The sequence below is a fragment of the Bubalus kerabau genome, chromosome 5 (genome assembly GCF_029407905.1).
Source record: "Bubalus kerabau isolate K-KA32 ecotype Philippines breed swamp buffalo chromosome 5, PCC_UOA_SB_1v2, whole genome shotgun sequence".
NCBI classification, from domain to species: Eukaryota; Metazoa; Chordata; class Mammalia; order Artiodactyla; family Bovidae; genus Bubalus; species Bubalus kerabau.
In genome coordinates, this window is record NC_073628.1 from 81,325,826 (window position 1) to 81,340,846 (window position 15,021).

Here is a 15,021-nt window from a genome sequence, read left to right on the forward strand (position 1 = left end):
CCCCACCCAGCTGCAGGCTGGGGGGCGGGGCCTCGGGACTCCGCCCCGGCCTGCGTCTCCTCTCCCGCCCCTCCGCCGCCGGCTGACACGAGTTGCGGAGCTGCAGTCTTCGCTTTCGCCGCCGCCCGGGAGGAGAGTGGGTAGGAGCAAGAGCCCGCCGCTGGCCCGTGAGCCGCCGCCATGGGGAATCGCGTTTCGCGGGAAGACTTCGAGTGGGTCTACACCGATCAGCCGCACGCCACTCGGCGCCAGGAGATCCTGGGTGAGGCTCGGGCCCGCGCCCCGTTATGTGCGTGCGCGGCCTCCCGCCACCTGGACGCGCCTTCCCCGCGGCGGCCCCTGCGCGCCCGAGGCCCGTTAAGAGCCCGCTCCCGGCCGCGTCCCGCCGCCGCCCGGGCCCCGGCCCGGCTCGTGAGGGAGGGATTCCCCCGCGCGCCCCCGCCTGGCCGCGCGGACCCGAACCTTCGGCGGGGGAGGCACAGGCGCGCCCCCGAGCGCGGGCGTCCGTTCGGGGACGGGGTTTCCTTCAGCCGGGTCCCCTCGGCCAGACCGCGCTCGAGTATATCCTCTCGCCCAGAGATACTCGTGCTGCCGGTGGGCGCAGTAATCTCCTCTCCCTTCTCCCTTCCGCCTTTCCCCCTTCCCCGTCTCCCCCCTCCCCCGCCTCTTTCTCTTCCTCTCCCTTCTTCCTCTGCCCGGCGGCCCCGGGCGAAGCCAGGCTGCGAGCGTGTGCGAGGCAGGGCGTGGTCCCGGAGCATCTAGAGGCCCACACGCGGGGCGCGCGGACGCTGGCCGACGCCCGCTAGCGATCCCGGCGCCGGCGGCTGCAGCCTTGGGCCCAGGGAGGGGGCTGATGGTATCCGACCCGTTTGCCCCCAGGGGCCTTTCGGACCGGAAGGGTAACCTTTCCAGGGCCTGGGTCCTGGGGTGCTCACGCTGATCTCGTGAATTCTGACAAATAAGGCTGGGATGCGAGAGGGGCAGATTCATGTTTATTTTTCATCCATCACAGTTTTTTTTGGACAAAAAGGCTGTGTGTGGAAGACTTGCCAAGATTAGCCTTCTGGTTCCCTGACTGCTAATTTAGGGCCTTTACATCAGGTTAAACTAGGCCCTAACAACTCTCTGGAGGTGTCAGGCGCTCAGCTGTTTGCAGCTTCTATATTATATAGAGAATTCTCTCATCTCTCCCAGGGTTGTGTTAGGTACTGTGTTGAGTACTTTACAAACATTACCCAATTTAATCTTCCCAGTGACTATGTCGATGTTACCCCTATTTTAAAGATGTGGTAGGAGTGAATAACTGTTAGAGGGGCATTCTGATCTGGGTTAGATTCTACCACAACGTTTGCTCTTGTTTTGAAAATCTGGAAACTAATGGGTGGCAAGTTGAATAGGAGGAATTATTTCTCATACAGAGTATCCGCCTAGTTGTTCTTGTCAGCATCCATTCGCCAAGTGAAAAGAAAAGGCAAGTAAGTCCCTGCTCTTCGCTGGAATAAGGTAGAAATGTCATATTTTCACAAAAGGAAAGGAATTAGACCTTTAAAAACTTCCACAGTCGAGCAGACTCTTCAAAGTTGGCTATTGAACAGCAGTTCACCTTCTCCAGATTGCCGGCTGTTCCTTTCCAACCAATACTTGTCTCTCAAGTATTAGCAAACAATGGAACCTGAGTTGGGTAACACGTGATCATATAACTAATAAATGGATGAATCTAGATTTAAACCCATATCCTTCTGACACTAGGGACTCTGTTAAATAAATTTATAAATTGTAAAAAGAAAAAAAAAGCATTAGTAGATCCTACTGAAATGGATTTTTAAAAAATCGAATCAATAAGCTGGGAGCGTGAACATTTATAGTTGCTATTAAGGCTACCCCTTTAAGAGACTTTGGTTCGTGGATGCTTTCTTTACTATTTTTAATCGAAATGTGTATTTTGCAAATCACACATAAGAGATGGCATATAGTACATTTTAATCTATGCCTAATCAATACATGCATAAGAATAATCTGGTCTCCAACTCTGTAAAAACCAACGCCTGAATACCAGAACATAGCTATCTGTTTAATACTCAGAAAATCAAGGAAGTGAAAAGGTGTTTGTCCATGCTTATCTCAACATGAACCTTTTTTCCACAAACTTATCACTGGACCATTTCATTTGGAAAGTAAAAGGACTACAGTATTTCCCGATGAAGATGCCAATCATTTTCTCTGCAGGTGTAAATACTGCTCAGTGTTCCATATCAGCGGTGGAGATGGAATAACCTCAGAAAAGATAAGAATCTGGAGATTTGTTTAAATTATACTTAAATGATGAGATATTTTTGAAATGTGTCAGGTTTTGACAGGGAGAGAGGCACAAGAGAACATGGATATAACAGCCAACATCCATACACTAAATTTACAAAATTTATGTACAAAACTAATGAAAGCTATTGATTGGACCATTTATTGTTGTTTAGTTGGACCATTACTATTGTTTTGTCGCTCAGTCATGCCCCACTCTCTGCAACCCCACCAGGTCTGTAGCCCACCAGGCTCCTCTGTGCATAGGATTTCCCAGGCAAGCTTACTGGAGTGGTTTGCCATTTCCTTCTTCAGGGCATCTTCCCCACCCAGGGATTGAACCTGCATTTCCTGCATTGACAGGCAGATTCTTTACCACTGAGCCATCAGAAAGTGAAAGTGAAGTGAAAGTAAAAGTCTCAGTAGTGTCTGACTCTTTGGGACCTCATGGGCTGTACAGTCCATGGAATTCTCCAGGCCAGAATACTGGAGTGGGTAGCCTTTCCCTTCTCCAGGGGATCTTCCCAACCCAGGGAGCGAACCCAGATGTCCCACATTGCAGGTGGATTCTTAACCAGCTGAGCCACAAGGGAAGCCCAAGAATACTGGAGTGGGTAGCCTATCCCTTCTCCAGCGGATCTTCTCAAACCCAGGAATCGAACTGGGATCTCCTGCATTGCAGGCAGATTCTTTACCATTTGAGCTATCAGGGAAAGGATGATTATTAGTAGGTCATATAATTGCAAGAAATGTTCCTTTTACTGCTGTACTTCTGCTGGGAAACTTTTTTTTTTAAAAACTGTCTTATTAAGATATAATTCACAAACTGTAAAGTTCCCCCTCCCCCTCCCCTTTTTTGTTTTTGCCCTTGCTGCACAGCATGTGGGATCTTAGTTTTCTGACCAGAGATGGAACCTGAGCCCCCTTCATTGTAAGTACAGAGTCTTAACCACTAGATCACTAGGGAAATCCCAAAAGCTCACCTATTTAAAGTGTACAATTCAGTGGGGTGTTTTTTTTTTTTTTTTTTATGTATATACTCACAGTTTTAAACCATTCAGTTCAGTTCAGTTCAGTCGCTCAGTCATGTCCAACTCTTTGCAACCCCATGAATTGCAGCACACCAGGCCTCCCTGTCCATCACCAACTCCTGGAGATCACCCGAACTCACGTCCATCAAGTCGGTACTGCAATCTAATTTTTAGAAAGTTCTTGTCACCCCAAGAAGAAACCCTATATTCATTAGCATTGAGTATATCCTTCACTCACACTGCCCAGTCCTGGGCAAACACTAATCTTTATGTTTCTGTGGATTTTACTGTTCTGGACATTTCTTATGAATGAGGTCATAATACTTGGTCTTTCGTGATGGACTTCTCTCGCATAGCACAACGTTTTCAAGGTTCACACATGTTGCAGCATGTATCAGTACTCCATTCCTTTTTGTAGCTAAGTAATTTTTGTGACTTCCCTGGTGGCTCAGAGGTTAAAGTGTCTGCCTGCAATGTGGGAGACCTGGGTTCGATCCCTGGGTCGGGAAGATCCCCTGGAGAAGGAAATGGCACCCCACTCCAGTATTCCTGCCTGGAGAATCCCATGGACGGAGGAGCCTGGTGGGCTACAGTCCACGAGTCCATGTGTCCACAGACACGACTGAGCAACTTCACTCACTCACTTTTTGTGTATGGTGTAAGAGAGAGGTCCAGTTTTATTCTTTTACATGTGGATGACCAGTTGTTCCAGCACCATTTGTTGAAAAGACTATTCTTTTTCCTGTTTAATTATATTGGCATCCTAGTGTTGATTTTTTATATACTAGAGTCGGACACAACTGACGTGACTTAGCAGCAGCAGCAGCAGCACACCTGCAAAACGTGTGTTATCTTCTATCTTTTATCAGATATGTCCATTTAATCAAATTTTATTTAAACTAAAAATGCTGGAGCTCTAAATAGAAATAACATTTTAATACAAAAGAATTACTACTTATTCACCAATGAACTGAATACTTTGTTATTTTATGTTTGAACAACTGTTGGACGTACCCATATTTAAATGAAAGACTTATTTGAGCTTTTAATTTATCCCAGGATAATTAGTTTTAGACTCAAAACCCATAAGATTACTTTTTTTGACCCATTGCCTACAAAATTGTTAACACTGATGAAATGGACTAACAGCAAGAAAGATGAGAAGTTAGGGATAGGAGAGGGGAAAGGAAAGGAACAAGAAGAATTACCTTGAATTAACCCGACCCTTATATATGTGAAACTGGACTTACCTTCCTGTCCTGTATTTTAAGCTAGAATTCTTCATTTCACTTTTAGAGAAAAGAAGGTGAAGCTGCTCCTCTTCTTTTTGCTGTGCTGGGTTAAACATACTTGCCAACCCACAAAACCAAAGTGTGTACCTGGGCTTCCATTACCTGGAGTGGCAGGATATGGAGAAGAATCTGCATTTGCCTCTAGGCAATACTTCCCTGAATTACTAGCATATTCCATAATACTTGGTTAGATATTTGCGTGTGAAGTCAACAAATAATAATCTAACACAAATTAGCATTGTTCAGTTCTAATGCAGAAGGAAAGGAAAGAAAGAGGCATTGTGAATCGATAGAGTTCTTTAGAATTTACACTAATTTGAGATAACTAAAAGTCTACATTGGCAGAAATTTATACATCTAAACATCTGAAAATACAGAAATGGTTAGAAGTTACAACAAACTGGCAAGCAGAAGTGACTTAGTATAAGGAAATTATAAAACCTAAATCAGATACATCAGTTTATCAGACTCTGATTGCCACTTATGTAAAACTTACAAATTTAACATACAAAAATTTTTAAGAGTGAAAAGGGAATTGCTGCTGCTGCTAAGTCACTTCAGTCGTGTCTGACTCTGTGTGACTCCATAGACGGCAGCCCACCAGGTTCCCCCGTCCCTGGGATTCTCCAGGCAAGAACACTGGAGTGGGTTGCCATTTCCTTCTCCGATGCATGAAAGTGAAAAGTGAAAGTGAAGTCGCTCAGTCGTGTCCGACTCTTTGCAACCCCATGGACTGCAGCCTACCAGGCTCCTCCATCCATGGGATTTTCCAGGCAAGAGTACTGGAGTGGGGTGCCATCGCCTTCTCCAGAAAAGGGAACTAGATAACATTTATTCATGTTGTGACTATCTTTCTGTTAATGTATGAGGGTCTAGATTTTGAGGCTAATTTTTTCCTACAAAAATTCTCAAATTTGTTGTGACATGATATTTAGTAACTTTACTGTTAGAATATACTTCTTCCTGGGACTTCCCTGGCAGTCTAGTGGTTAAGATTTCGCCTTCCACCCTGGAGGAGGGCATGGCAAGCCACTCCAGTATCCTTGCCTGGGCCCTGGACAGAGGAACCTGGCAGGCTACAGTCCAGAGTTGCAAAGAGTCAGAAGGGACTTAGAACCCATGCATACTCTATTTAAAGAAAAAAAAAAAGACTTCCAATGCAGGGGGTGTTGGTTCCATCCCTAGTTAGAGAGCTAAGATGAAACAGAAGTGGTATTATAACAAATTCAATAGACATTAAAAAGAGTCCACATCAAAATATACCTATTTTTAAAAAAGAATATACCCCTTCCCTGTAGTAGATGAATATTTGATAGTTTCAAAGAGAGCATATGATTTGGAAAAAATTAGTTGATGTGTAAAATGATATTAGTTTAATTGCAGAACTGTTATGCAGTTTTCTCACTCTGTGATTTTTTTTGTTTGTGTTTTTCCTTACAGCAAAGTATCCAGAGATAAAATCCTTAATGAAACCTGATTCCAACTTGATATGGATTGTAATTATGATGGTTCTCACTCAGTTTGTTGCATTTTACTTAGTAAAGGACTTAGACTGGAAATGGGTCCTGTTTTGGGCATATGCCTTTGGCAGCTGCATTAATCATTCAATGACTCTGGCTATTCATGAAGTTTCCCACAACAGTGCCTTTGGCCATTGCAAAGCTATGTGGAATCGTTGGTTTGGAATATTTGCCAATCTCCCTATTGGTGTCCCATATTCAGTTTCCTTTAAGAGATATCACATGGATCATCATCGATACCTCGGAGGCGACGGCATCGATGTGGACATTCCAACCGACTTTGAAGGCTGGTTCTTCTGTACTACTTTCAGAAAGTTTATATGGGTCATCCTTCAGCCTCTCTTTTATGCTTTTCGACCTCTGTTCATCAACCCCAAACCAATCTCTTATCTGGAAATAATCAATACTGTGATCCAGATCACTTTTGACATCGTGATTTACTATGTTTTGGGAGTTAAATCTTTAGTCTACATGTTGGCAGCCTCCTTACTTGGCCTAGGTTTGCACCCAATTTCTGGACATTTTATAGCTGAACATTATATGTTCTTAAAGGGACATGAAACTTACTCATATTATGGGCCTCTGAATTTACTCACCTTCAATGTGGGTTACCATAATGAACACCACGACTTTCCCAACATTCCCGGAAAAAGCCTTCCCCTGGTAAGTAAAGGATTTTATACATGTTCTAATTTCTGATGGTTCTGTGATCACAATTAGTCTTGACTTGCTCATTTAAAATGAAATGTAGTATATTTTGTCCATCTAGGCAGTTCATCAAAGAAAACAGCAAAAGTCTTAAAAGTCATGAGTTGGGCAGCCTAATTTTACAGAGCTCACTGTCCTGGATCCCTAAGCTTTGTGGTGACACATGAAGTTTAGAATGTTGGGGGGTGGGGGTCTGTATAATCAACTGACATGTAAAGTAATTCAGAAATGGAAAATGAAATTCCCTCTGTGGAGGCAGCAAAAATTTACATAACCTTTATCACTGCTAAACTGAATACACTTAGCTAAAGTTTGTGTTGGTTTATTGTGAAATACAGATACCCTGTATAATTGCTCTGCAAAATAAGTGAATGTCAGTTTCCAGTGGTGCAGACATCCCACAGCAGGGACCATCCGTTTCCCGTCACAGTAGACTTTTATCTTACTGCTTGTGGAGTAAATGAAAGGCAGCATATTGACTTTCATCCTTCCCCAAAGGATAATCCTCTCCAAACTTCAGTTATATTTCTGATGAATTAGCTTATTAGACTTTCCATCCTCAGAATGGATAGCTTTTACAGTTCCATTACCAAAAAATGTTTCTGTAATTTTAAAAAAGGGAAGTTGTAGGAGATGTAGTATCAGTTTTTCTTGATTTTTTATTTTTTTAGCTGTGATATTAAGGAAACCATAACCAGATATTTTATGCTAGCATATCTACTCACCCAAATTTTATAGATTTCCTCTTAAGTTTTTAACTGTTGACTGTTTACAAACTTGCATACAGCATGACAACTAAATATAACATTTGATTATTGATTGGATTACTAGTTGAGGAAAGAAAAATCTAGAAAGGACATTGAGTTAGTGGGAAGTTTGGAATATGAACCACATAATAGTAATATTGTGTCAGTGTTAAGTTTCTTGGGTGTGGAATGCTATTATGGTTTTGTCGGGAAATGTCCTTGTTCTTGGGCTTCCCAGGTGGCTAAGTGGCAAAGAATCCGCTTGCAAGTGCAGGAGATGCAGGTTCGATCCCTGGGTAGGGAGGATCCCTTGGAGGAGAAAATGGCAAGCCATCCCAGTATTCTTGCTGGGAAAATCCTATGGACAGAGGAGCCTGGCAGGCACCAGTCCATGGGGTTGCAAAGACTCAGACACGACTGATGACATAACTTTTTTTTAGGAGATATGTATTGAATATTTAGGGTGAAATATTCAGGGTAAGTTTGCACATAACATCTGCAACTTCTCTTCCAGCAAAGAGCAAAGTATGTGGTCTATATCATATATGGAGAGAGAGAGAGAAAGTAGCTGTGGCATAGTGTTAATTGGTGGACCTAAATGAAGAGCATATGGCTGATGGTTTTGTTGTTCTTTCAACTTTTCTGTCGGTTTTGTGTTTTCAAAATAAAATGGGGGAAATCACCACACAGCTGGCTGAAAACAGTTTTGAACGTGGTGTGATGTGCCTGTGTGGCTACTTTGTGTCATTTTGGTTGGAGAGTGTGCCCACCTTTGCTCACCTCTTCCCTGCCTAGGGAAAGTACATTTTTGTATTTTTAAGAGATTAGGGCTTCTTAGGTGGCTCACTGGTAAAGAATCTGCCTGCAATGCAGGAGACACAGTTTTGATCCCTGAGTCAGGAAGATCCCCTGGAGAAGGAAATGTCAACCCTCTCCAGTATTCTTGCCTGGAAAACCCCATGGATAGAGAAGCCTGGTGGGCTACAGTCCATGGGCTCGCAAAAAGAGTTGGACATGACATGGTTTAAGGAGAAAGCTGGTCACCTTTGAACAAAATAATTCACCTTTTCCAACATAAGCCACATATTTTGACTTGTAATTTTCTTGAGCAGTCTGTAAACTGAAAACTTAGGTCAGCTCAAACATTACCTGCTCATGGTTCATCAGTGAGAATTTATTTCCCACTCCATTCCACACATAGCTGAACTAATAGACATTCTCAAAGTTCTCTGGTCTTCCTTTCCTGCCTGTTCTATTGTGTATGCCAAGAAGTACCTTGTTCTGCAATAGTTGTGTTGCAGTAATTATGTTCCATGTAACGATCACATGGTTAGTTAATAGATATGCATAACAAGGTTTCTTTCAACATCTCTATTGAAATGTAACTCATAGATACAATTCATACACTTACAATGTGCAATTCAGTGGTTTTTAGATTGTTCAGAGCCTTAAAAAATCACTGCAATCACATTTTGTTGAAATCAGTGTTTTACTCTGCCCTAACTAGTCTTGCTTGCTAATCATACTGGCCATAGTCATTTTTTTAAAAAGACATCCTTAATGTGAGGTGGCTGAATTGTACGTTTGATAAGTGATTAATTTCTTACTGGCATGCCACAATAATTGATCGGTATTTGCAGGCAGGTTCCTTAATGGCAGCATCAAGTGGTGCCTTTAAACCCTGCAATGCCAGTCATTCAGTATGACATTTAAAAAACATCAAGTTGATTGGATTGAAAGTATTTGTTGTTAAAAGATGGCAAGTGCCACATTTACAAGTAAGCTAGTAAACTACAAGTAAATTTACAAGTAAACTAATCCCTCAGAGCTTGTTGAAAAGAGTCAGTAATCCTAGAGGGTCAAGGATGGTTTATTCCCAAAATGTAAACTGCTTTCTGTTTAGAATTCCCAAAGCTGCTGCTGTTACTTATTTATTTAAGAGGGAGGTAGGAGAAAGTCTCATAGTTTCTTTTCTGAGTGTGCATGTCAGACATCCATCTGTCATCTTTAATAGGACTCTGTTAACACTCATTATTCATCTTGCTGTATTTTTTCCCTTCTAGGTAAGGAAAATAGCTGCTGAGTACTATGACAACCTCCCCCACTACAATTCCTGGATAAAAGTGCTATATGATTTTGTGACAGATGATACAATAAGTCCCTATTCGAGAATGAAGAGGCATCTGAAAGGCAACGAGGTTCAGGAGTAAATGTCATTAAAACCAAAGGAACTCCTCTCTGAAACTTGATCATAACTGAGAAAGTGGAATTTTTGCATTATTAAGACCAACTATGTTTAGAAGCTGCCCTCATACAAATTCAGAGTGTGATCTTCATAGTGTCAAGAAGCTAATCGGGCTTTAAAGAGTCCATCTGCGCAGTGTTCAGCTGTACTCATTGTATTACCACTGTGGTGGATGTTTTCACTTAGGTCTGACCCTTTGTAAGCATATCATAAAAAAAGCTTTTAAAAAGCTCTTTCTAGTATGTTGTTTTCACTATAAGGATTTACTTTATTAAAATCGCTAATAAACTGAGCTATTAATCACAATACATAGCGTTTATCACTTTTTTTTTTAATTGACTATCTTTACACTATAATCACAGACTGGGGTGAGCTTACTGAGTCCAGCACAGGCTTACTCATAAATAAGGACATTATTGAATTCAGTCATGTCCAACAACTCAACTTCCTTTTCTGCGTGGACTCTCAGATTAGAAGTAGCTTTACTGATAATTTTATGTCATTTCATTTCAGCAGAAACTGGTTGGGTCTGATGGTAGATGGCTGGTGTCAAGTAGCCAGTATTGGGGGTTGTTAGGCTGGTATTCCTGGTGACCTGAAACATGTCACTCGGGTATATTTATTGTAATACAGTGAACTATTTTAAAAGTAATCTTCAGTATCAAAGAAGTCAAATAGTCTACAATTTGTACAAAACACCAACCCTCCGGTGTACTGAAGACAAGATACTATAAAATTCCTACTTGTGTAATCTCAGCTGTATTATACTTTTGCCTAATGGTGGTGAAAAGCACAATATTCACCCTCAAAAGTATTGGTTTCTCACAGATCTAATTTTGGGGGACAAAGTACAAGTTTAGAGTCATAACAGAACCAACTTTACGATTCACATGTACACGCTGAGTCAAGTAAAAGTATCTGGTAAAACCTACCGACAGGTTTGATGCTAAGTGGGCCCTACGTTCTCACTGAACCCTGCACTCCCTTCGCCTGTACAACTCTGGCTGCAGCTGCCAGACCAGTGCTGAAAGCCCCTAGATCTCCCGCTGGGTCAGCCCTCTCTCGGTTCCATTTTCTGCTGGGTCTGGAGAGGGGGTGCCTCGTTGTCCTTCCCCAAACCTGTTGGTTCTTGCTTGGTGGAGGTTTCGGCCTCCTAGCATCTCTGGGCCAGTCTGGCTCCCATCTGCAAACTATGGCCATTCTTTCTGTCACTGGCAGTGACTTTTCTAAAGGGAGGAGGAGTCGGGGGTAGGGAGAGGGCATAGGAAGGCTGGGTTGCAGAGCCTTGAAGGCACAAGGACAGGTCCTGAGACAAGGTTCTGTGGCTTTGCCCACATTTACCCTTCTGCTTAGATTCCCTTTCTGCCTTCCTGGCCTTACCAGGCTCACACCGGTATTCAGTAGCCCACCCCCCTTCCTATCAAGTCAGGTGTCACTTTTGGACTCTCCAACCAATGCTTACCTAATCATTTGTGCTTCAGTCACTCAGTCGTGTCCGACTCTTTGCGACCCCATGAACCGCAGCACGCCAGGCCTCCCTGTCCATCACCAACTCCTGGAGTTCACCCAAACTCATGTCCATTGAATCGATGATGCCATCCAACCATCCCATCCTCTGTCGTCCCCTTCTCTCGCCTTCAATCTTTCCCGGCATCAGGGACTTTTCAAATGAGTCAGCTCTTCACATCAGGTGCCCAAAGTACTGGAGTTTCAGCTTCCACATTAGTCCTTCCAATGAACATTCAAGACTGATTTCCTTTAGGATGGACTGCTTGGATCTCCTTGCAGTCCAGGGGACTGTCAAGAGTCTTATCCAACACCACAGTTCAAAAGCATCAATTCTTCAGCACTCAGCTTTCTTTATAGTCCAGCTCTCACATTCATACATGACTACTGGAAAAACCATAGCCTTGATTGAATAGATGGACCTTTGTCGGCAAAGTAATGTCTCTGCTTTTTAATATGCTGTCTAGGTTGGTCATATTGGAGAAGGAAATGGCAACCCACTCCAGTGTTCTTGCCTGGAGAATCCCAGGGATGGGGGAGCCTAGTGGGCTGCCGTCTACCGGGTCATGCAGAGTCTAACATGACTAAAGTGACTTAGCAGGTTGGTCATAACTTTTCTTCCAGGGAGTAAGCATCTCTTTATTTCATGGCTGCAGTCACCATCTGCAGTGATTTTGGAGTCCCCCAAAATAAAGTCTGCCACGGTTTCCACTGTTTCTCCATCTATTTGCCATGAAGTGATGGGACTAGATGCCATGATCTTAGTTTTCTGAATGTTGAGCTTTAAGCCAACTTTTTCACTCTCCTCTTTCACTTTCATCAGGAGGCTCTTTAGTTCTTCATTTTCTGCCATAAGGGTGGTGTCATCTGCATATCTGAGGTTATTGATATTTCTCCCAGCAATCTTGATTCCAGCTTGTGCTTCATCCAGCCCAGCGTTTCTCACGATGTATTCTGCATAGCAGTTAAATAAGCACGGTGACAATATACAGCCTTGATGTACTCCTTTTCCTATTTGGAACCAGTCTGTTGTTCCATGTCCAGTTCTAATTCTTGCTTCCTGACCTGCATACAGATTTCTCAAGAGTCAGGTCAGGTGGTCTGGTATTCCCATCTCTTGAAGAATTTTCCACAGTTTATTGTGATCCACACAGTCAAAGGCTTTAGCACAGTCAGTAAAGCAGAAATAGATGTTTTTCTGGAACTCTCACGCTTTTCGATGATCCAGCGGATGTTGGCAATTTGATCTCTGGTTCCTCTGCCTTTTCTAAAACCAGCTTGAACATCTGGAAGTTCACGACTCATGTATTATTGAAGCCTGGCTTGGAGAATTTTGAGCATTACTTTGCTAGCATGTGAGATGAGTGCAATTGTGTGGTAGTTTGAGCATTCTTTGGCATTGGCTTTCTAGGGATTGGAATGAAAACTGACTTTTTCCAGTCCTGTGGCCACTGCTGAGTTTTCCACATTTGCTGGCATATTGAGTGCAGCACTTTCACAGCATCATCTTTTAGGATTTGAAATAGCTCAACTGGAATTCCATCACCTCCACTAGCTTTGTTCGTAGTGATGCTTCCTAAGGCCTCCTTAACTTCACATTCCAGGATGTCTGGCTCTAGGTGAATGATCACACCATCATGACTATCTGGGTCGTGAAGATTTTTTTTTGTACAGTTCTTCTGTGTATTCTTGCCACCTCTTCTTAATATCTTCTGCTTCTGTTTGGTCCATACCATTTCTGTCCTTTATTGAGCCCGTCTTTGCATGAAATGTTCCCTTGATATCTCTAATTCTCTTGAAGAGATCTCAAGTCTTTCCCATTCTATTGTTTTCCTTTATTTCTTTGCTTTGTTCACTTAGGAAGGCTTTCTTATCTCTCCTTGCTATTCTTTGGAACTCTGCATTCAAATGGGTATATCTTTCCTTTTCTCCTTTGCATTTTGTTTCTCTTCTTTTCACGGCTATGTGTAAGGCCTCCTCAGACAGCCATTTTGCTTTTTTGCATTTCTTTTTCTTGGGGATGGTCTTGATCCCTGTCTCCTGTACAATGTCATGAACCTCTGTCCATGGTTCATCAGGCACTCTGTCTATCAGATCTAATCCCTTGAATCTATTTCTCACTTCCACTGTAGAACCTTTAGGGATTTGATTTAGGTCATACCTGAATGGTCTAGTGGTTTTCCGTACTTTTTTCAATTTAAGTCTGAATTTGGCAATAAGGAGTTCATGATCTGAGCCACAGTCAGCTCCTGGTCTTGTTTTTGCTGACTGTATAGAGCTTCTCCATCTTTGGCTGCAAAGAATATAATCAATCCAATTTCAGTGTTTACCGTCTGGTGATGTCCATGTGTAGAGTCTTCCCTTGTGTTGTTTTAAGAGGGTGTTTGCTATGACAGATGGTAGGCACTGGAGTGGCTGTGAGGAGATACCCTATATCCAAGGCCAAAGCAGAAGCCCCAGCAAGATGATAGGAGGGGCGAATTCATGTTTAGAATCAAACCCCTTTCCCGCCAGAGATGCTCAGAGGGCTCAAACAAACCTTGCGCACACCAGGACCCAGAGACGCTGAGACTGAACTGTGTGTGAGCGTCTCCTGTGGAGGTACGGGTCGGCAGTGGTCTGCTGCAGGGACAGGGGCTCTGGGTCCACACCAGAGCATAAGTCCTGGCATAAGTATGGCATAAATCCTCTTGGAGGAAGTCACCATTAACCCCACCATAGAGCTGCCAGAACTTACACAGGACTGGGAAATAGACTCTTGGAGGGCACAACAGAACCTTGTTCACCAGAACCCAGGAGAAAGGAACAGTGACCCCACAGGAGACTATCCCGGACTTGCCTGTGGGTGTCCAGGAGTCTCCAGTGAAGGCGTGGGTCAGTGGTGGCCTGCTGCAGGGTTGGGGGCATGGATTGTAGCGGTATATGCATGGGATCTTTTGAGGGAGGTCATCATTCATTACCTCCACCATAGTTTGGCCCCAGGTAAATAGCAGAGAGGGAACAGCTCCATCCATCAACAAAAAATTGGATTAAAGATTCACTGAGCATGGCCCTGCCCATCAGAACAAGACCCAGTATCCCCCTCAGTCAGGATCTCCCATCAGGAAGCTTCCTTAAGCCTCTTGTCCTTCTCCATCAGAGGACAGACAGACCACAATCACAGAAAACTAACCAAGATGATCACATGGACCACAACCTTGTCTAACTCAATGAAACTATGAGCTATGTCATGTGGGGCCACCCAAGATGGACGGGTCATAGTGGAGAGTTCTGACAAAATGTGGTCCACTGGAGAAGGGAATGGCAAACCACTTCGGTATTCCTGCCTTGAGAACCACATGAACAGTATGAAAAGGCAAAAAGATAGGACACTGAAAGAAGTCCCCAGGTCGGTAGGTGCCAAATATGCTACTAGAGATCAGTGGAGAAATAACTCCAGAGAGAATGAAGAGACGGAGCCAAAGCAAAAACAACACCCAGTTGTGGATGTAACTGGTGATGGAAGCAAGGTTCAATGCTGTAAAGAGCAATATTGCATAGGAACCTGGAATGTTAGGTCCATGAATCAAGGCAATTTGGAAGTGATCAAATAGGAGATGGCAAGAGTGGACATTGACATTTTAGGAATCAGTGAACTAAAATGAACTGGAATGGGTGAAATTAACTCAGATGACCATT

General features: G+C 43.3%; 1 protein-coding gene across 1 annotated transcript; it reads left to right on the plus strand.

The window, feature by feature from the left end:
- The first annotated feature begins 60 nt into the window (after positions 1-60).
- DEGS1 (delta 4-desaturase, sphingolipid 1) lies at positions 61-10,143 on the plus strand. Its single transcript, XM_055581969.1, has 3 exons — positions 61-262; positions 6,059-6,801; positions 9,656-10,143. Exons 1-3 carry the CDS (start codon positions 181-183, stop codon positions 9,800-9,802), a joined length of 972 nt encoding a protein of 323 aa, XP_055437944.1. The 5' UTR covers positions 61-180; the 3' UTR covers positions 9,803-10,143.
- Positions 10,144-15,021: the final 4,878 nt, after the last annotated feature.